The sequence below is a fragment of the Oncorhynchus masou genome, chromosome 6 (assembly GCF_036934945.1).
Source record: "Oncorhynchus masou masou isolate Uvic2021 chromosome 6, UVic_Omas_1.1, whole genome shotgun sequence".
Taxonomy (NCBI): domain Eukaryota; kingdom Metazoa; phylum Chordata; class Actinopteri; order Salmoniformes; family Salmonidae; genus Oncorhynchus; species Oncorhynchus masou.
The window spans coordinates 48,834,745-48,857,221 of NC_088217.1; the positions used below are offsets into that span (position 1 = coordinate 48,834,745).

The following is a 22,477-nucleotide window of genomic DNA, read 5'->3' on the forward strand; positions in this document are numbered from 1 at the left end:
TGTGAAATGCCATTTTTGACTTTTTTTTGTCGTAATAGAACTGGACGTTGTTGAAAATACCTACATGTATCAAAGCGTTTTCCTGTCAAGACGCTGTGATGTGTAAATGATGGGTTCACACCTCCGTAGCGGGGATTTAGCTGGTATCGATCCCTTTGCCCCCCATGTTGTTTGGCATTGTAACGGCCATTGTGCTCAATGTGGAGGGATTGAGGAATCTGCTGCCTTCATAAGTGAATTATATCCTTCACTGATCACCTCTAACACCAATGATAATCTTGTAGCCTGGTGTAGAATGCAAAAGTGCAGAATGCAGGGCGCTAGTCATTAATTTTAATTGCTGCATCGTAATGATTAAGCTGCATTTTTATGCTGTTTGACTGGGTGTCTAGCAAGATGGATGGCGATGGAGGCTGTGTATTCTTGTTGAGTGGGTTCTTTTCTGCTCCGTGGTGTGCCGGCCGTCAGTGTGGTTCACTACTTAGATTAACGCTAAGCCCTTTCTTCGCTTATTGAAAAGGAATTAATCAAATGAAGGTAAAATCATCATTTTCTTTGTCAGAATCTCATCTTGTCCTAAAGGTGAATGATCGACATTAGAATGGAGTTAATGGTGGGATTCTAAGATTGTCTATCAATTGTTCTGGATCTGACTGCTTTTCATTCCGTTTTTAGGTGGAAACTGAATGGCACCGCAATCACTCCAAAATCAGTCTCACACTACAGCCTGTCTGGAGGCAACCTCCGAATCAGCCATTTGGACAAAGACCAGGATGCTGGAACATATCAGTGCCTCGCCTTCAACTCTTTTGGGACCATCGTGAGCCGAGAGGCCAGTCTAACCTTTGCATGTAAGTCACTAACTATCTTTAGTTCCCTTTCTGATCAAACTGTACTAGCCAGCAGTGTGAAAGCATGTGACATAAAAGATATGTCATTGGGACTTGTGATAGTGTCTCGTGTCCCGCCTGATAAAGCGATCAACATGAAAATGTCTCCTTGGGGAGCAGCAGTTCCCAGTGCTGTGATTCCACACTCCCCTTTCTGTCAGGGTGCATCCTAATCCTGATAGAGCTTAAACATGAATCTACACAACTCCAACGCACAAAACTAACTCTCCATCACTTTCCCCAGGCTTGGCTGTTACTCAAAATAAGTAGCAATAAATGCCTACACTACCACATACTGTTCTTATAACACATGACAGACTCTCCAAGATGTTCAGTTAAAGCATATTGAGCAAAAGTAATGTCACCGTAAGTATAACACCGAATAGAAATCATCTTGTCTCAGCATGTGAAAAGAATCATTATTGTAGAACAAGATAAATATTTTTGGGGGGCGGAACTTTAGACATTATGACTGAGACGTGAGTAGAATAAGATCAAGATTGTGAATAAGATGAATAGCCTGTGGTTTCCATTTAGCCCTTTCCCTATAAACTACGAACTCAATACTCCCTGCTGCTCCTCCAGTTATTGGACATCCTTAAATGACGACATTGGCAGTGAAGTGAGTGATGGCTTCTTCAGATTGAATTTTGATGCCCCACGTTGGGAACAAGGCCACTCCATCCCTCACACGCTATTTGTTTTGTCCCTTGGTTGAGCCCAGTCTAACCCCTGAGCAGGAACAATTCGATTTCGTAAGGGAACTCCACTGTGACTATAGGGCAATACAGGGACAGTTCCATCAATTGCCACGGCCTGACCTTACCAGTCTTGGGTTGTTGTCACATATTAAAGCATGCATCTTCTTTATTACTCTTGGTAAAGATTCATTTACTCCACATGATGACTGAATGGTGCGGGTGGAAGAGAATCATTTTAAGGGCAGCTGATATTATTAGAGTGTATCCTACAATTTGTTAGAGTAGAGATGAGAGATAACGTCTATGTGGCTCTCATCTTCATGTCAACATTGTGACGACAGTACCCGATGTCTATAGCCACATGTTGTCATCCCCAATGATCAGCAATGTTTTAGAGAAGATTCTACTGTAAAATCAGTGAAGAAAGTACTGAAACATGAAAGTAACTGTCCAGTGTTTCCCAATTACTATGAAATTTGACCTATTATTAATTACAGTAAGCGTGTTCCATCCATAGTTTTTATGCTCGTAAAGTCATACCGTATAAAAAAATAAATAAACGACAGCTGTGATGGAAACAGGACGTTTTGGTACAATTTTATGAACGCCGACATGGTGGGATCTTTCTGTGTCGGTACAATTAATTATGCGAAAAATGACGGTGGAACAGCCTTGATGCGCAAATATCGATCTAGTAACCATAAAATCAAAGTAAACTTGGAGTTGCGATGATATGGAGTGTGGTCCTCTCACTATGACTCAGAAACCATGCAGTTTATTAGGCTACAGATGAAATAGGGGTGGTGAAATCACAGGGTGGTGAAAGTGCAAGGTGATGAGCTTGATGCTCCTTTCCAATAAATATTGAGGGTCTTATTCTGGTGATATGATAATCGATGCTTGACTGCTGTTTGACAAATACAACTATTCTCGCTCTTTTCCCTAATAATCTCATTTTGTAGACTAGCCCATCCATACAGCCTACCTTCACTGTATCTGAGAGCTGTTGTTGGCGAGAGCACACCTGCCAAGACCAGAATAGGCACGTTTGCTACTTAACTCAACAGCTTTTGTGACAAAATTATGGGTAGAGTTGAAAATGCGATGGAACATGAAAACTTAAGCAAAAATGTACATTTTGTGTGGACTATGTCATCACGCGCTGATTTTTATCCACATTAATTCAGTTTAGTGAAACACACTACTGTTTGGAAAATGTGCCTATTTTCTTTATGCATATTTTTGAATATGCGCATGAAAATCTGTTGCCAATTGGATGGAAACCTGCTAATATGAGTGAAATATGAGTTCTTTTTTAAATGAAGTATGTTAAAAGTGCATTTTTCTGTATTGAAATGGTGTGGGCGTACCCCAACAACAGAATGGTGTGGGCGGATAGCGGTCATTACAAATATTCATGTGAGTAGACCACTGATTGGCCAGCTCATTTTCCTCAGAGGATGGCATCATGTTATGTGAGGAAATTGGTGAATATGACACTATTATACCTTTGGGCACAACATCTTATTCATCTTGTGTCGATCATTTTCCATGTGTTCATTTCTTACCTGTTTCTATGTTAACTGTATTGTGTTCTTGAACTTGAAAATGGTTTTCTATTGATTCACATGTAATATATGAATGTCATTTTATACTGTAACTTGCGTACCACTTAATTGGTGCAGTACAGTCAGCGGCGTAGCGGAGTTTTGCGGGGCCCCCCGCAAGGTTCGAGGAAGGACCTTTGTTGTCCAACAAGTGTTTAAAGGCCATGATTGTTTAATTCTAAATATTCTAAAAAAATATTATATGTAATACACATCTCCAAACTTCTCTTTGTTTTCTTTTATAGTTTTGTTAATTTTGTTAGCATTTTGGCATGTTTTTCTAGATTTAGAACATAAAATAACATTTATAAAGCAAACATTATCCCTTAGGTCTAGTATAGCAAATACTTCAATGTTTCAGAACGGTGACTACAATATTTTGTCAGAAAATTGACTAAAACAAATATCTTAAGAGGGTTAGTCATCACGGAGCCACTGACAGAGTTGACAACAGATACTCAAAACAGACATATTTTTTCCTCATAAAATAAAGTTCAGTACCAACATTTGTAAAATATGGAAAATGATTCAATTGAAAATCCCCAACAAAAACATAACCATTCTGTCAGATCTTTCAGGACTCAGACAGAGTTGACGTTAGAGAAAAATCTGACAGAGTTGATGTTTTACGGAGTTGACAAAAATTGTATACCACTTTACTCAAGTGGTGTACACAGTAGCAATTTTGTTTTTCCTCAGTTGCTTCATAACTCTAAAACCTAATTAAATGTGACATATTTGGACCAAAATTCATACCATAGTCTATCTTAATCTATCAGGCAGATGGAGTTGACAGACTATGGTTGTCACCATGGTGATTCCAATATTGTTTGTTTTAATCTATCAAAAGTAGAGAACTTTACAGATCATGAATGGTTTTGTTGCAGAACATGTAATGAGGACATGAATAAGGGGTCCTTGGTGGTATAGCTGACCCTGCCCATTCCTGATGAAGTCAACCAAATCTCTGGACACATATTTTAGGAATCAACGTTTTGAGAGAAATATTCTTTCAAGTCACAGAGGGCTATTCCAAGAAATTACATCCTATAATATTTCAGTTAATATTCATTTTTTGCCCATTATTACATTTAAAACCGTTTTTTTGGAGAGTTTGAAATCGGGACCCTTTGCTCCGGACAAGGGCGTTTCCAGGGATAGAACCGACATGGAAATGAGTAAAAACAAATCTTTTCCCTTATGAAGTAATACAACAAAATCCAAAGCTCGTTCCACCCTGTGTGGGGGCTGCGGTGGCGTGTGCTACGTCAGTGAACCCGCTTCAGCTCAATCAAAAATACATTCTGTCCATGTGCAGATTAAATGAATGGAATATGTTATTGCTCTTAAAATGAATTCTATGGAAATATGGCTTCAATCAATACCATCTTCTACCAGAGAAGCGTAATGAAAGTTGGCTATTTAGTGTTTTAAAATATGCTCTGTGATTATTCCACTGGAGCTTGACCTTGCAAAGTTGAGATAATAAAAAAGAGACCAAGAACAATGAACATCAAAAAACTTCAAGGAGATATGTGTTTCTCTGCCTTTCCTCCTGAATTGGATTGCTTTAATTGCACAGATATTGAAAGCCTTGTCAGTAAGATCCATAGGAAATGGATCATTGTCATTACGGACGCACTGATGTTGTCTGAAGGACAAGCTCTGCTTCCTAATTCAGTAATTGAGTTCTGGGTAAAGAAAGTTAAAAAATAAATTCAAATCAACATTGAACGTGAACCTCATGCATAGTGTTTTATTAATCATGTTTCTTGTGTACTGTAATCTTTTTTTAAATCCATAATTGTTGCGATGAATTTCCTTAGGTTTATCAAGGAGTGACTGGCTGAACATAAAAATTGTTTAAGAATGCAAAGGATGATAAAATAAGAAGATTTATTTTCTTAGGTTTTTGACAATCTTTCAACCACTGTAACTCATATTTATCTCATCCAGCCCCTTTCAACACTGTATCAATCCTTTTCCATTTTGTACAACAACTGTCATGTTTATCTCATCCAGCCCCTTTCAACACTGTATCAATCCTTTTCCATTTTGTACAACAACTGTCATGTTTATCTCATCCAGCCCCTTTCAACACTGTATCAATCCTTTTCCATTTTGTACAACAACTATCATGTTTATTTCATTCTGGTGTTAATATTCAGAATTAATCTTATCTCTTAATATTCATGGGATGTATCATTTATTCCTCACAACTTCTTCACACCCTTAGGATATACTCACCCTGATTGATGTAATGTTCAATTTGTTTGCTCTGTGAATGCAAATCCTCTGATGTTGGAACTGTTGCTTCCTGCCTCACTCACTTTAAACCAATGGCTAGTTTTCCATCTGCTCATTTCCATGTCTATGAACTTGAAGTGACATTGAGCACAGTGGAAGAGCTGTCTAAAATGAAAGATAATAATTCATAATAGTTTATTACATTTGTAAAGTGCTTTTCATTATACAAGAATAATCTCAAAGTGCATAATAATGGCACTTTGTTGGACTTTCTTATCAGACATATCTGGGAATATCTTAAACCAACTGCATCTGCTTACTTGTCAGCGATTTGTCAGTCATTTTTGGATATATTTTTTGGTCTACTAGTAATACCCGATGGTATGGTCTGAATTTCAGCATGGACAACAATCAGCACTCTGCTTCCTACACTCATAGAGAAAAAGGTGCTATCTAGAACCTTAAATGGTTCTTCGGCTGTCCCCATAGGAAAACCTTTTGAAGAACCCTTTTTGGTTCCAGGTAGAACCAGTTTGGGTTCCATGTAGAACCCTTTCTACCAAGGGTTCTACATGAAACCCGAAAAGGTTCTACATAGAACCAAAAAGGGCTCTGCCTGGAACCAAAACAGGTTATCCTATGGGGACAGCCGAAGAACCCTTTTGGAACCAATTTTTCTAAGAGTGCACAGTGTAAAGTTTCAATAGGTACATATTCTTCAGTTGGAAAAAGTTATGTTCCTCTAGATATTCTACTGGACCGTCAAGGTTACCCCCATGAGAGTGGCAGTGCTCCAAATAATTTGGCGTTACCCTTCCCTCTCTGAACTTTTGATGGATGATGGTGCTGCCGGTGAGGAGTAGGTCCTGTCTGCTGGCTGAGGCATGGCTAACTGATGAATAGAGGGCCAGTCTCTCACTCAATACCGTCTGGCCTTGATAAGTATTTCTATTGATTCATTATCAGTGATTATGTAAAAGATGTACACCATAATTTATACTGATGAATAGCTTGTATATCCAATGTGCCTGAGTCACAGAGTTCAGTTGTTACGTGGAAACTATTTCAAAGGCCATGCTTTGAATGTGATACATTGTGAAATAGTGTATTCAAGTTTGTCTATAGTGTTAGACTGAAAACTGACCAATAATTTGTTGTAGAAAATGTATTTGTTGGCAATGGAAATGGAAATGTGGGTCCGGATTAAAAGTATGTTTACTACAGACACTTTTATATACACTACCTGTGAAAAGTTTTAAAACACCTACACATTCAAGGGTTTTCATTTTTACTATTTTCTACATTGTAGAATAATGGTGAAGACATCAAAACTATAAATAACACATATGGAATCATGTAGTAACCAAAAAAGTGTTAAATAACTCAAAAGACATGTTATATTTGAAATTATTGAAATAGCCACCCTTTGCCTTGATGACAGCTTTGCACACTATTGGCATTCTCTCAACCAGCTTTATGAGGTAGTCAAATGGAATGCATTTCAAGTAGCAGATGTGCCTTCTTAAAAGTTCCTTTCCTCCTTAATGCGTTTCAGCCAATCAGTTGTGTTGTGACAAGGTAGGGGGTATACAGAAGATGGCCCTATTTGGTAAAAGTCCATATTATGGCAAGAACAGCTCAAATAAGCAAAGAGAAACAACAGTCCATCATTACTTTAAGACATGAAGGTCAGTCAATATGGGACATTTTAAGAACTTTGAACATTTCTTCAAGTGCAATAACAAAAACCATCAAGCGCTATGATGAAACTGGCTCTCATGAGGACCGCCACAGGAATGGAAGACCCTGAGTTACCTCTGCTGCAGAGGATAAGTTCATTAGAGTTACCAGCCTCAGAAATTTCAGCCCAAATGAATGCTTCACAGAGTTCAAGAAACAGACACATCTCAACATCAACTGTTCAGAGGAGACTGTGTGAATCAAGCTTTCATGGTTGAATTTCTGCAAAGAAACCACTACTAAAGGACACCAATAATAAGAAGAGACTTGCTTCGGCCAAGAAACACGAGCAATGGACATTAGACCTGTGAAAATCTGTCCTCAAGTCTGGAGTCCAAATTGTAGATTTTTGGTTCCAACCGCCATGTCTTTGTGAGATGAGGTGTGGGTGAATGGATTATCTCCGCATGTGTATTTCCCACCGTGAATCATGGAGGAGGATGTGCTATGGTGTGGGGGTGCTTTGCTGGTGACACTTTCTTTTAAATTCAAGGCACACTTAACCAGCATGGCTACCACAGCATTCTGCAGCAATACGCCATCCCATCTGGTTTGAGTTTAGTGGGACTATCATTTGTTTTCGACAGGACAATGACGCAAAACACACCGAGGCTGTGCAAGGGCGATTTCACCAAGAATGATGGATTGAGTGATGGATTGCTGCATATGATGACCTTGCCTTCACAATCCCCTGACCTCAACCAAATTGAGATGGTTTGGGATGAGTCGGGCCACAGAGTAAAGGAAAAGCAGCCAACAAGTGCTCAGCATAATATGTGGGAACTCCTTCAAGACTGTTGGAAAAGCATTCCAGGTGAAGCTGGTTGAGAGAATGCCAAGAGTGTGTAAAGCTGTCATCAAGGCAAAGGGTGACTATTTGAAGAATCTCAAATACAAAATATATTTTGATTTGTTTAACACTTTTTTGGTTACTAAATGATTCCGTATGTGTTATTTCATAGTCCGATGTCTTCACTATTATTTTACAATGTAGAAAAAAGTCAAATAAAGAAAAACCTTGAATGAGTTGGTGTTCTAAAACTTTTGACCGGTAGTGTATATTTTGCCAGAAAACGATCCTTAGTTGTTTTTAGTTTACATTCATAGAGCGTGTATGTATTTCTCTCACAGAACATGGGCAATTGCAGATTTGCTGTTTTTATTTCCCTTTTTTTCCTCTGGGCTCTAGATTTTTACGAACCCTGTTCATCCAGAGATTTGAGAATCCTAGATTTACTGTACATGGTGTGAAAATCCCAGTAAGTCACAAGAGCAGACCACAAGCCCTGGAGGATATACAGTACATGAATCCCTCATTTAAGCGTGAATAATTCCGAAACATTACTCTCCAGCTGTTGTGATAATGTGTATAGAGAGAGCACAGTAAGCTGAGTTAATGAAGGGTAAATATCTACCAGCTATTTCAACTTTTTCCTTAATAGAATGCAGGTATTGTATCTGTTCAGTACTGTATGCAGTTGCATCAGATATCATGTACATTCCTCCACCTCGTGGCTTTGAATGCTTCGTCTTTGATAAGAACAAAATGAAAAGAAACATCAGTCATTACTGCACATTTGAACCTACTCTATGATGCAATGTCAAATCCAGTTAACCCAGGTGCAGTAAGTTAAGTGTGCAAAGATGAGTCTAACTTTCAATCCCCTGCAAATCCTCCGGGGTCTGTTTCTGAGTTCAGCGGAAAGGGAAGGATGCAGAAACCATCAAAAGCCTCCCCAGGATCTCGACCATCAAGGAGACCCAGCTATAGCCCCTACACAGCCTGCTGTGAGGAGGAAGAAAACCTCACTCTATACCTCAAATAGAGATACTGTGGCCAACGTGTCTTAAAAGATCAAAATTGCTTTCCTGAACTGAAGGGGTAGAGAAGACTAGCAACAACAGATATAGTACTATGGTCCATGTCAAACATAAACAGATCATCATCAACACAATGTCATATCTGATAGCAACACATCTACTTCCAAAGATCAAGTCATGATGACAAACATATTTAAATATGTGGTTTATGGTGTGCGATAGGTACTAGAGCAGAACATCATTGAAATCGACCCTCAGTCCCTTTAGCTCTGCCCCCATCACGGTAGTAAATCGTACCTCCAGGAGTTGGTTGCGTAATGAATCCCATTGTTCCGCTTGGACAGCCTTGTTGAAGTATGATAAGTCGTCGTGGCATTTAGAATGCTCATATAGCTGGGATGTGATCATCAGGTTCATCTGGATCATTGTATGTAATGTCATCCCACCCTTAAAATAATGGATGCTAATTGGATAAGGAGTCACATTCAAACTGTGATTTATTGTAGTTAGCTCGTTCCATTATGGACATAGACCTACGTTATTGTATTGCTAGTGTCTTCTGTTTTTTCCACTCTCGTGTGTATGTTTAGATCGAACCGAAAGACGTAACTAGTCTTGATACTACAAAGCCATTTTTTTCTCACTTGATTTGTATTTATTTATATATTTCCTTTAGTATTTCTCAAAATAAATCATGGCGAAGAGTAGTTCAATGCCAACATATACAAGGCCTGTTATTTTTGTTGCGACTGATGTGAATTATTTGAAATGTCCCTTGAAGGCTGACGGCATGCTTTCTTTTGAACAAAAAGAGCACGAGCACAGCTGTGTGCCTAGAGGAGCATGCATTTGGTCAAGTCCCTCCCCAGCACTGGCAGCTCTGACTCTGCAGAGGCTCCTCTTAAGACATGGCCTGTATCATAAGGATTTCTGCTTGTCTCTTCAGGCCCTTTTTGCAACAATGGTTTGTTTGCTCTGTTTTGGCTTTCAGGACAGGAGGGGCCACAGTGTGTGTGTGTGTGTGTGTGTGTGTGTGTGTGTGTGTGTGTGTGTGTGTGTGTGTGTGTGTGTGTGTGTGTGTGTGTGTGTGTGTGTGTGTGTGTGTGTGTGTGTGTGTGTGTGTGTGTGTGTGTGTGTGTGTGTGTGTGTGTGTGTGTGTGTGTGTGTGCGTGCGTGTGTGTGCGTGTGTGTTTTATCAGGATGATCAAAAAATGGCCTCCTGCACTTGCAGTGAAGTGGTCCCAGTACTGCTTCTTTTTACTGCGATGGCTTTTATCTCGATCCCAAATAATGCCCAAAAAGATACTTTGTTAAATTAATTCAGCACCTTAGATGTCCAATGCTTTTGTCCACTTTGTTCCCTTAGACTCTCTATTTCCTAGGCTCTCTGTGGCTTTTATCTAGCACCCCATCCTGTGTTGAGATGAAAGAGGGCGGCAGTGCCACTCCAAACCTTTTGTTACCAATCCCCCGGTAGCAAGATTGGACCAATATAGACACAGAATTACCTCCACGGGCCCACATGCACGGGACATCGGCAAGTCATTCATTAAATTTGTGTTTTGATAGAGAAAAGTCAAGCAGTCTAGACTTCCCAAATGGAGAGTTCACTTGCAGACAATTAAGCCCAGTCAGTCCAGAGATCACATTCTCTTTTACCAGTAATACTGTCTATAGTTGAAATGTAGAAACACTTTGAACTGCCATAGTATATGAAACAGTTTTGGAGGTTGTAGAATATGTTCAGAATAGAATGTATTCAACCAAAATTATTCCAAAATGGGATAAACGTTGTACTGATTTTCTACCAGTGTGCAGTTTAATGGTCTACCAGTTTAATGGTATGGTATCAACAAAATGCATTTATCTTTTTGCATTGAGAAAGAAAATATGAGATTCATTCATTCCTTTTTTTTTCATCAGTTCAATTGCGGAGGTAGATGCATATAATTGACTCCAAATTGCCAAATCTCATATTAATCTGTGAAAAGTTGCAAGGAATATATTTTCTTAATAGAGCTTAAGAGTCTCAAATAGCTATTAGCAAAAGTGTGTTCTTGTATGGGTTCAGAGGAGATTTATGTTTTAAGAAATAATTACAGCCTGCCTCCTAATAGACTTGTCCCATAGTCAGTATGACATATATTAGCTGACCTTATAGTCCTCTTCATAAATCAGTGAGCCCAGTAATTTTACATTTAAATCTGCTCCTGGAGCAGAACTAATCAGCAATATAGTTTCAAAGCAGGTTGGGTTGGTTGCAGAGAGAGACGCTCAAGACTTTTCCATTGAGTCGCCCTGGAAAGAGAGCTTTCATTCCTGCATCGCTGCTCGAGGTCACATGACAATATGGAGCATATTACAGAGCAAGGTTAATTAAGGTTAATTCATCCAATTTGAACAATAGGTGCTTTTAAATCTGCAATATCACCCGTTATCAAATAAATGTCTCGTCGTTCCCTGTGGTAGAAAGATACAGTATGAATGTCCTTCTTATCGCTGTCTGTTTCCCCGACGGTTCAAATTCTTTCTAACTTGGCCCATTTTTGTGGAGACAGGTTTCACTTGTAGTAAATTACCACTGGTTAAATTCATACTGTCCCCACTTTAAACAGTGTCAATACAAATAAACAAAATGGAACATTCAGTAGTGTTTGGGAAATATCAAAGGGAGAAGAGGAAAATCAGGGGAATTTGTCCACAAGCTCGACTGCTGCTGTTTTGTCTTTGTGCAATATCTACAGCATCAGTCTGTGCAGCTTTTTTTCCCCCCAAACACACTTTTGCGTAACTGCCCCTTTCATGTCTGTGGTAGGTATGGCAATATTCCAAATCGAATCACTGCTCACAGCCTCTTGAAAGGAATTGAGAAATTCCCGATTGCAGTTCCCATATTTATCCAGGTCCCACCCGAGACGCTCTGCACACTCATCCATGAAGACTGCTCTTTGCTTTCCGAATTCCCTTTACCCAGATCCGCCGGGCAACAATGGCGAGGGAAGTTGCAGGAGTCTGTTGCGATCCGTTATTGTTTCCCATCAATTGTCAAACATAAATTAGTTTCAATAAAAAGGTAATTTTAGTTTCTAAGCCATTTTTGAATTGCTTTGTAATGTTTGCGGTAGTGAGAGTGATGAATAAAACACAATCGAAACCTGATAACCACTGGAGCCATTAAAATCCTTCATGTGTGACTTAGGCTCAGCGAAATACCTTCTGCATACTGGAGTCCTCCTTTGTTTTGGAGGCCCTATTTATTTGGGCCTTGTTGATTTCATCCTTAACATTTTGGGTCTAATATTGCCTTCTTGATGTTCCCGAGACTATGATTTCATAATTTCAGGAGTGAAATTACATGATGAAAGTTGTTTTTCCGTCTGCCTCAGCTGTGATATTTTTCGGCAGGCTCAGCCGTGCAACAATGATTGTAATCTAGTGTGGATAACTGTAATAATCTTGTGTAGTGATTCTTGTATGGTTGCACCGTGTTGTATATGCTGTTTGGTACCCTATTAAATATCCAAGACGTAATAGGAGGAGTGCTAATCAAATGGTTGTTTGTGTAGAGTGTTCAATTGATTGAACAATGTGTACTGCAGGGTTCCCCAACTGGTGGTCCGCAAGAAATTGACTGCAAAGAAGCCCAAACAGATATAATATTTGACTATGTAACATAATCATTTCAAACCTGGCGTACATTTGTATAGGATCACGTGTCGCTCTTCCAAGACACCGTCGTAGCTTTGTGTCACGTTCGGACCTTAGTTCCTTTGTTATGTCTTTGTTTTAGTATGGTCAGGGCGTGAGTTGGGTGGGTTATCTATGTTCCGTTTTCTATGTTGTGTTTTTGCATTTGGCCTGGTATGGTTCTCAATCAGAGGCAGGTGTCGTTAGTTGTCTCTGATTGAGAATCATACTTAGGTAGCCTTTTCCCACTTGTGTTTCGTGGGTGTTTATTTTCTGTCTAGTGTGTTTTGTAACCTTACAGAACTGTTTCGGTTTCGTTTCTTTCTCTTTGTTATTTTGTTTAGTGTTCTGAGTTTAAATAAATATCATCAAAACAAATTACACCTGGATTTCCTGGTGTCAATAGAGGCAGTTTAAAACTGTTGTTAAATTAGTTCACTGAAGTGTCCAATTGTTTCAATTCATTGCTATAACTTGTTGTAATAACCTGAAGTTATATATTTATAGCTGTCTTGTAGTTGTAGCTTTTTGTTGTTGTGTTGATGGAATTTTTGTCATCAGGGCACCATGGCAAATGAGATGTGGTCTCAATTGGGCTGCCCTGCACAAAGAAAAGTATATACAAATAATTTAACCAATTTAATAATTGACATTTTTTTACAAATATTTGCTTAGACTACTGTATATGGAAATAACAAACATTAGACAAGCATGTTTACCTGTAGAATGGAATAAGACCTCTATGATTAATTTCATTTTTTCAATTCTACCACCTCAACATTGTCCATTTTAAACAGGGTTAAATATCTAGTTGTAGTAAAGTTCAGCTTCAGTCCACAGGGGGGCACTACTTCAGTCAGAGAAGTGTTCTCTCATCTCTTCAGTCTCAGAACAAGCATTTCGCTAACTCTGTCTGACACCCAATAACTGAAGGAGGCTGAGCGCTAACACTAGCTTATTAGCATTAGCTACCATCTTCCCTGCACAAACCTGTGGCTAAACCTGCTGCTGCTGTGATTGCACTTTGACTTTCTGGCAGTTCTGCCCTCTCAATCACTGCTGCCTGCTCATGCTCAACCTGCTCGCTTTTTCTGCCTCTCTTTTGGAAGAAGTTCAGAATATCCATATTTGCTCTGCAGACTCTGACTGAGTGACAGGCGTTTTGCTGAGTGATGGCATTGACATCTCAACGGTGCTGTAGGTCTGGGGAAGAGGTCAAGGGACGTGAGCGGTCCACTGCGTTGTGAAATCTTGACCAAATACAATATATATATAATCAAAAAAGTGTTAAACAAATCCAAATATATTTGAGAGTTTAGACACTTCAAAGTAGCCACCCTTTGCCTTGATGACAGCTTTGCACACTCCTGGCATTCTCTCAAACAGCTTCACCTAGAATGATTTTCCAACAGTCTTGAAGGAGTTCCCACATATGCTGAGCACCTGTTGTCTGCCTTTCCTTACCTCTGAGGTCCAACTCATTCCAAACCATCTCAATTAGGTTGAGGTCGGGTGATTGTGGAGGGCAGGTCATCTCAAGCAGCACTCCATCACTCTCCTTCTTGGTCAAATAGTTCTTACACAACCTGGAAGTATGTCCTGTTAAAAAACAAATTATAGTAGCGCAAAACAGATGGGATGGCGTATCTCTGCAGATTGCTGTGGTAGCCATGCTGGTTAAGTGTGCCTTGAATTATAAATTAGTCACAGACAGTGTCACCAGCAAAGCACCACCACACCATCACACCTACTCCTCCATGCTTCACGGTGGGAACCACACATGTGGAGATCATTTATGTCTCACAAAGACCAAAGTACAGATTTCCACCGGTCTAATGTCCATTGCTCATTTTCTTGGTCCAAGCAAGTCTCTACTTATTGTGGTCCTTGCAGCAATTCGACCACTAAGGCTTGATCCACACAGTCTCCTTGTTAATGTTGATATTTGTCAGTCATAACTCTGTGAAGGATTTATTTGGGCTGCGATTTCTGAGGCTGGTAACTGTATTGAACTTATCCTCTGCAGCAGAGTTAACTCTGGGTCTTCCTTTCCTGTGGCGGTACTCAATATAGCGCATTATGGTTTTTGCAACTGCACTTGAAGAAAGTTTCAAAGTTCTTGAAATGTTCCATATTGACTGACCTTCATGTCTTAAAGTAATGATGGCCTGTTGTTTCTCATTGCTTATTTTAGCTGTTCTTGCCATAATATGGACTTGGTCTTTTACCAAATAGGGCTATCTTCTGTGTGAAACCCCTGCCATGTCACAACACATCTGATTGGCTCAAACGCATTAAGAAATACATAATTTCCGTAAATTAGCTTTTAACAAGGCACACCTGTTAATTGAAATGCATGCCAGGTGACTACCTAATGAACCGAGTTGAGAGAATGCCAAGAGTGTGCAAAGCTATCATCAAGGCTAACGGTGGTTACTTTGAAGTGTCTCAAATATAAAATATATTTTGATTTGTATAACACTTTTTTGGTTGCTACATGATTCCATATGTGTTATGTCATCACTATTATTCTACAATGTAGAAAATAGTAAAATAAAGAAAACCTTTTGACACTGTATATACAGTGCCTTCGGAAAGTATTCAGACCCCTTGACTTTTTTCACATTTTGTTACTTTACGGCCGTATTCTAAAATGGATTAAATAAAATAAATTCTTCGGCAATGTACACACAATACACCATAATAAACTTTTTTTTTTGCTAATGTGTATAAAAATTCCGACCCTTTGCTATTTTATTGAATTTGAGCCCATGTGTGTCCTGTTTCTATTGATCATCCTTGAGATGTTTCTACAACTTGAATGGAGTCCACCTGTTGTAAATTCTATTGATTGGACATGATTTGGAAAGGCACACACCTGTCTATATAAGGTCCCACAGATGACAGTGCATGTCAGAGCAAAAATCAAGCCGAAGGAATTGTCCGTTGAGCTCCAAACCAGGATTGTGTTGAGGCACAGATCTGGGGAAGGTTACCAAAACATTTCTGCAGCATTGAAGGTCCCCAAGAACACAGTGGCCTCCATCATTCTTAAATGAAAGAAGTTTGGAACCACCAAGACTCTTCCCGAGAGCTGGCCGTCCGGTCAAATTGTGCAATCGGGGGAGAAGGATCTTGGTCAGAGAGGTGACCAAGAACACAATGGTCACTCTGACAGACCTCTAGAATTCCTCTGTGGAGATGGGAGAACCTTCCAGAAGGCAACCATCTCTGCAACACTCCACCAATGACGCCTTCATGGTAGAGTTGCCAGATGGAAGCCATGCCTGAGTAAAAAGGCATATGACAGCCCGCTTGGAGTTTGCCAAAAGGCACCAAAAGACTCTCAGACCATGAGAAACAAGATTATCTGGTCTGATGCATCAAATCAAATCAAATTTTATTTGTCACATAAACATGGTTAGCAGATGTTAATGCGAATGTAGCGAAATGCTTGTGCTTCCAGTTCCGACAATGCAGTAATAACCAACAAGTAATCTAACTAACAATTCCAAAACTAATATCTTATACACAGTGTAAGGGGATAAAGAATATGTACATAAAGATATGAATGAGTGATGGTGCAGAGCAGCATAGGCAAGATACAGTAGATGGTATCGAGTACAGTATATACATATGAGATGAGTATGTAAACAAAGTGGCATAGTTAAAGTGGCTAGTGATACATGTATTACATAAGGATGCAGTAGATGATAGAGTACAGTATATACGTATACATATGAGATGAATAATGTAGGGTATGTAAACATTATATAAGGTAGCATTGTTTAAAGTGGCTAGTGATATATTTTACATCCTTTCCCATCAATTCCCATTATTGAAGTGGCTGGAGTTGAGTCAGTGTGTTGGCAGCAGCCACTCAATGTTAGTGGTTGCTGTTTAACTATCTGATGGCCTTGAGATAGAAGCTGTTTTTCAGTCTCTCGGTCCCAGCTTTGATGCACCTGTACTGACCTCGCCTTCTGGATGATAGCGTGGTGAACAGGCAGTGGCTCGGGTGGGTGTTGTCCTTGATGATCTTTATGGCCTTCCTGTAACATCGGGTGGTGTAGGTGTCCTGGAGGGCAGGTAGTTTGCCCCCGGTGATACGTTGTGCAGACCTCACTACCCTCTGGAGGGCCTTACGGTTGTGGGCGGAGCAGTTGCCGTACCAGGCGGTGATACAGCCCGCCAGGATGCTCTCGATTGTGCATCTGTAGAAGTTTGTGAGTGTTTTTGGTGACAAGCCGAATTTCTTCAGCCTCCTGAGGTTGAAGAGGCGCTGCTGCGCGTTCTTCACGATGCTGTCTGTGTGGGTGGACCAATTTAGTTTGTCTGTGATGGGTATGCCGAGGAACTTAAAACTTACTACCCTCTCCACTACTGTTCCATCAATGTGGATAGGGGGGTGTTCCCTCTGCTGTTTCCTGAAGTCCACAATCATCTCCTTAGTTTTGTTGACGTTGAGTGTGAGGTTATTGTCCTGCCACCACACTCCGAGGGCCCTCACCTCCTCCCTCTAGGCCGTCTCGTCGTTGTTGGTAATCAAGCCTACCACTGTTGTGTCGTCCGCAAACTTGATGATTGAGTTGGAGGCGTGCGTTGCCGTGCTGTCGTGGGTGAACAGGGAGTACAGGAGAGGGCTCAGAACGCATCCTTGTGGGGCCCCAGTGTTGAGGATCAGCGGGGTTGAGATGTTGTTGCCTACCCTCACCACCTGGGGGCGGCCCGTCAGGAAGTCCAGTACCCAGTTGCACAGGGCGGGGTCGAGACCCAGGGTCTCGAGCTTGATGACGAGCTTGGAGGGTACTATGGTGTTAAATGCCGAGCTGTAGTCGATGAACAGCATTCTCACATAGGTATTCCTCTTGTCCAGATGGGTTAGGGCAGTGTGCACTGTGGTTGAGATTGCGTCGTCTGTGGACCTATTTGGGCGGTAAGCAAATTGGAGTGGGTCGAGGGTGTCTGGTAGGGTGGAGGTGATATGGTCCTTAACTAGTCTCTCAAAGCACTTCATGATGACGGAAGTGAGTGCTACGGGGCGGTAGTCGTTTAGCTCAGTTACCTTAGCTTTCTTGGGAACAGGAACAATGGTGGCCCCCTTGAAGCATGTGGGAACAGCAGACTGGTATAGGGATTGATTGAATATGTCCGTAAACACACCAGCCAGCTGGTCTTGCCATGCTCTGAGGGCACGGCTGGGGATGCCGTCTGGGCCTGCAGCCTTGCGAGGGTTAACACGTTTAAATGTTTTACTCATAATGCTGTGGAGATGTTTTTCAGCATCAGGGGCTGGGAGACTAGTCAGGATCGAGAGAAAGATGAACAGAGCAAAGTACAGAGAGATCCTTGACGAGAACCTGCTCCAGAGCACTCAGGACCTCAGACTGGAGCGAATGTTCACCTTCCAACAGGACAATGACACTAAGCACACAGGCAAGACAATGCAGGAGTGGCTTCGGGACAAGTCTCTGAATGACCTTGAGTGGCCCAGCCATAGCCCGGACTTGAACCCGATCAAACATTTCTGAGAGACCTGAATAGCTGTGAAGTGACGATTGAGGGCATCTGCAGAGAAGAATTGGAAAAACTCCCCAAATACAGGTGCGCCAAGCGTGTAGTGTCATACCTAAGTAGACTCGATGCTGTAATCACTGCCAAAGGTGCTTCAACAAATTACTGAGTAAAGTTTCTGAATACTTACAGTTAAAGTCGGAAGTTTACATACACTTAGGTTGGAGTCATTAAAACTCGTTTTTCAACCACTCCACAAATTTCTTGTTAACAAACTATAGTTTAGACAAGTCGGTTAGGACATCTACTTTGTGCATGACACAAGTAATTTTTTCAACAATTATTTACAGACAGATTATTTCACTTATAATTCACAGAATCACAATTCCAGTGGGTCAGAAGTGTACATACACTAAGTTGACTGTGCCTTTAAACAGCTTGAAAATTCCAGAAAATGATGTCATGGCTTTAGAAGCTTCTGATAGGCTAATTGACATAATTTGAGTCAATTGGAGGTGTAGCTGTGGATGTATTTCAAGGCTTACCTTCAAACTCTGTGCCTCTTTGCTTGACATCATGGGAAAATCTAAAGAAATAAGCCAAGACCTCAGAAAAAAATCTCCACAAGTCTCCACAAGAGCAATTTCCAAACGCCTAACGTTCATCTGTACAAAAAATAGTACGCAAGTATAAACACCATGGGGCTATGCAGCCGTCATACCGCTCAGGAAGGAAAAATTAAGTTTAAATGTATTTGGCGAAGGTGTATATGATCTTCCGAAATCAACTGTATGTAAATGTGACATTTCAGTGTTTTATCTTAAATAAAAAATAAAAAAATTCTGTGTTTGCTTTGCAATGATGGGGTATTGTGTGTAGATTGATGAAGAAAAAATAACTATTTTATCAATTTTAGAATAAGGCTGTTGAGGAACAAAATGTGGAAAGCAGGCAGTGTAAGTTACATGGACTCACTCTTTGTGCGATAATGGTGTTTACCGTGATTTTTGAATTTTTTAAACTATTTTTACTAGTATTATTTTTATTGGACCATCAAAACATCCGGGCTGAAGCTAATGATGCAACTGTGTGTGACATTTTTCTCATATTGAGGCTTGGGATCCCTCAGTAAACACTCAGTCACAGGGGGATTTAGCCTGAGGCAGAGCTTAAGGCTGTTTACCACCCCCAAATGTGTATACGTACAGCACAAGGCAAGGCTCACAGGGATTTCCATCATGACTATTCATCTCCAGCTAAATATACACTACATTGCCAAAAGTTTGTGGACACGCCTTCAAATGAGTGGATTCAGATATTTCAGCCACAACTGTTGCTGATGGGTGTATGAAATCGAGCACACAGCCATGCAATCTCAATAGACAAACTTTGTCAGTAGAATGGCCTATACTGAAGAGCTCAATGACTTTCAACATGACACAGTCATAGGATGCCACCTTTCCAGCAAGTCAGTTCATCAAATTTCTCTCCTGCTAGAGCTGAACGGTCAACTGTAAGTTCTGTTATTGTGAAGTGGAAACGTCTAGGAGCAGCAACTGCCCAGCCACGAAGTGGTAGGCCACAGAAACTCACAGAATGGGACCGCTGAAGCTCGTAGAGCGTAAAAATCATCTGTTCTCGGTTACAACACTCACTGCCACTAGCAGCAGCAATGTCAGCACGATAACTGTTCGTTGGGAGCTTCATGAAACACATTGGGTTTGGCGGATTCCAGGAGAACGCTACCTGCCCCAATACATAGTGCTAACTGTAAAGTTTGATGGAGGAAGAATAATAGTCGGAGGCCGAGCCCGAACCATGAAAAACAGCCCCAGCCCATTGTTCCTCCTCCACCAAATGAGATGTCCGACGAGCAGGTGTACTTCTCACTACTTTCCTTTCTGACCAATGTTTACTTTTTTGAGTTAGATGTTAGATGTGCAGCACAGTTGCAGCACACCTGAGATTGTTCAATTTGACCCAAAGTTATTCTCTCTTTTCTTTTGATTTCTCAAATGTGTGTGTTCTGTTTTCTTGCTCTGCACAAACATGTTGTTTTTGTTTGTTTTGTCTTGCACACTATCAAAGATTTGTCGAGCCACAATCCAGCAGGGAGTATTACATAATGCCTATTATTTTTCAGACATGGAAAACTTCAAGACCCACAGAAGAAGCTCGGTGTCAGTTCGCGAGGGACAGGGGGTGGTTCTGCTGTGTGGTCCCCCATCTCACTCTGGAGGTAAGAAACCAACCACAGACTTTTTATAGTGATAACTGAGCCATACATTGTCACCTGCTTGTCAGGCTATAATACGTCTCTTTCTCTTCTGAACACATTGAAACTTTTCTAACAGCTTAAGATATGTCCAAGGCTGAGGCATCAGAAATGGAGAGTGGAGTTTCCAGACAGACATCTCCTCTCTGCTGCTTTCAGCTCCTGGAGCTGCTTATCTTCCTCTTGCTCATGTTTCCTAAGACCGTCAGCAAGTGTTAGCTTGCCAAATTGCCCTCGGGAGACAAAGGTGTTTGTGTGCCACTAGCCTATAGCTGACCAACACCCTCTTTACCGTCATCTGTGGGGAGCCAAGGCCAAGTGATCTCCAACGGATCGTTCCCGGTATCCAATAGATTGCGCAAATATTATCATCCTCTGCTAACCATGGGGTGTTAAGCCATTCTCCTCTGTCGAGAGTTTAGCTTCCTCTCCCTACCAGCCTTGGAGTCCTACCTCGCTTTCATAGGAGGGACTTTGTGTTGAGATTAATTTATATAATCACCTGTCAAGCCTCCTCGCACTTTCTGTACCTTCCATCGTCCTTTGTAGCTCAGTTGGTAGAGTATGGCCCTTCCAAATGTCAGGATAGTGGGTTTGATTCCTGGGAACATCCCTACATAAAATGTATGCATGCATATAAGTCACTTTGGATTAAAGTGACTGCTTAATGGCATATAATATATTATTTTCCCATATCAGTTTGATTACTTTTATTCATTAAAAGAACAGCATGTGTTTTAACATCTTATTAATTGTGTTGACAGTGTTGCTCAATTACAGCTAGAATCTGCAGTTGAAACAATAACAAAGCCCATCCCTGTCTCTGTTTTAGTAAAAAACTGAAGGATGGACATAGAGAAATGTAATCACTTTCAAAATCATAGACTGAGCCTATGCAAGGACTGGCCATCCATTATATCAAAATGATAGTTTTAACCATGTTTTTTGGCTATACAGTGTTTGTTTACATTTACGTTGTTTACAATCATTGGAGTAAAACAAGCTTATACAATATTTTGGGTTCTGATGGGTTATGACAGTTAAACTAAGCTCACGAGGCATTTGTAAGTTATATTCCTCAAGAATCAATGGGTATGTCATTCATTTATATCATTCATTTATAAGTCCAAAAATTGATTTTGCAACTGCAGATTCTAGCTTTAAAAGTGTTTCATATCCACAGAATGTTCAAATTACTACGGGTTGGTCTTAATCCATCAGAACTGAGAACTATCATTTTCAGTTTTGCTGAATATTCTTACATGATGAAATAGAATCATTAATTACTTTTCAAAAGCAAGTTGAATTTCTGTATATTTTCCATTGTGAAACATACTTTCTTATATTGTATTTTCTATTTTAGCTCACACTTCTGTTCATAAATTCTTAACAAGTTAAAAGAGCAAAAGGAATTGCTTTAGTTATCACCACTTCTTAGAAACTGAAAACTTCTCAGAAGTGAAGAGGATAAGCTTGTATTCCCTATACTTGAAAAGGGTGTCTGGTGTCTGCATGTTCCTTATTCAGAAGATCTCTGCATGAGAGATGAATGGTGAAGGCTGAACTTTATACACAGTTTCAACCCACAGTAATATGCTGTGGCTGATGAAGAATGATCATTGTATTGCTATTGAATATAATTATTGAATATATATATATATATATATATATATATATATATATATACACACACTACCGGTCAAAAGTTTTAGAACACCTACTCCTTCAAGGGTTTTTCTTTATTCTTACTATTTTCTACATTGTAGAATAATAGTGAACACATCAAAACTGTGAAATAACACATATGGTAACCAAAATCATGTAGTAACCAAAAAATGTATTTTATATTTGAGATTCTTCAAATAGCCACCCTTTGCCTTGATGACAGCGCTGCACACTCTTGGCATTCTCTCAACCAGCTTAACCTGGAATGCTTTTCCAATAGTCTTGAAGGAGTTCTCACATATGCTGAGCACTTGTTGGCTGCTTTTCCTT

At 40.3% G+C, this 22,477-nt stretch overlaps 1 protein-coding gene across 3 annotated transcripts in view; it reads left to right on the forward strand.

Annotated features, from left to right (window-relative positions):
- cntn4 (contactin 4) overlaps window positions 1-22,477 on the forward strand; it is a 169,940-nt gene that overhangs the window by 49,218 nt on the left and 98,245 nt on the right. For all 3 annotated transcript variants that reach the window (XM_064968917.1, XM_064968919.1, XM_064968918.1), the window contains exons 4-5: window positions 676-851; window positions 20,351-20,446. In XM_064968917.1, coding sequence (XP_064824989.1) covers window positions 676-851; window positions 20,351-20,446 — 272 coding nt within the window. The remainder of the gene's footprint in view (window positions 1-675; window positions 852-20,350; window positions 20,447-22,477) is intronic.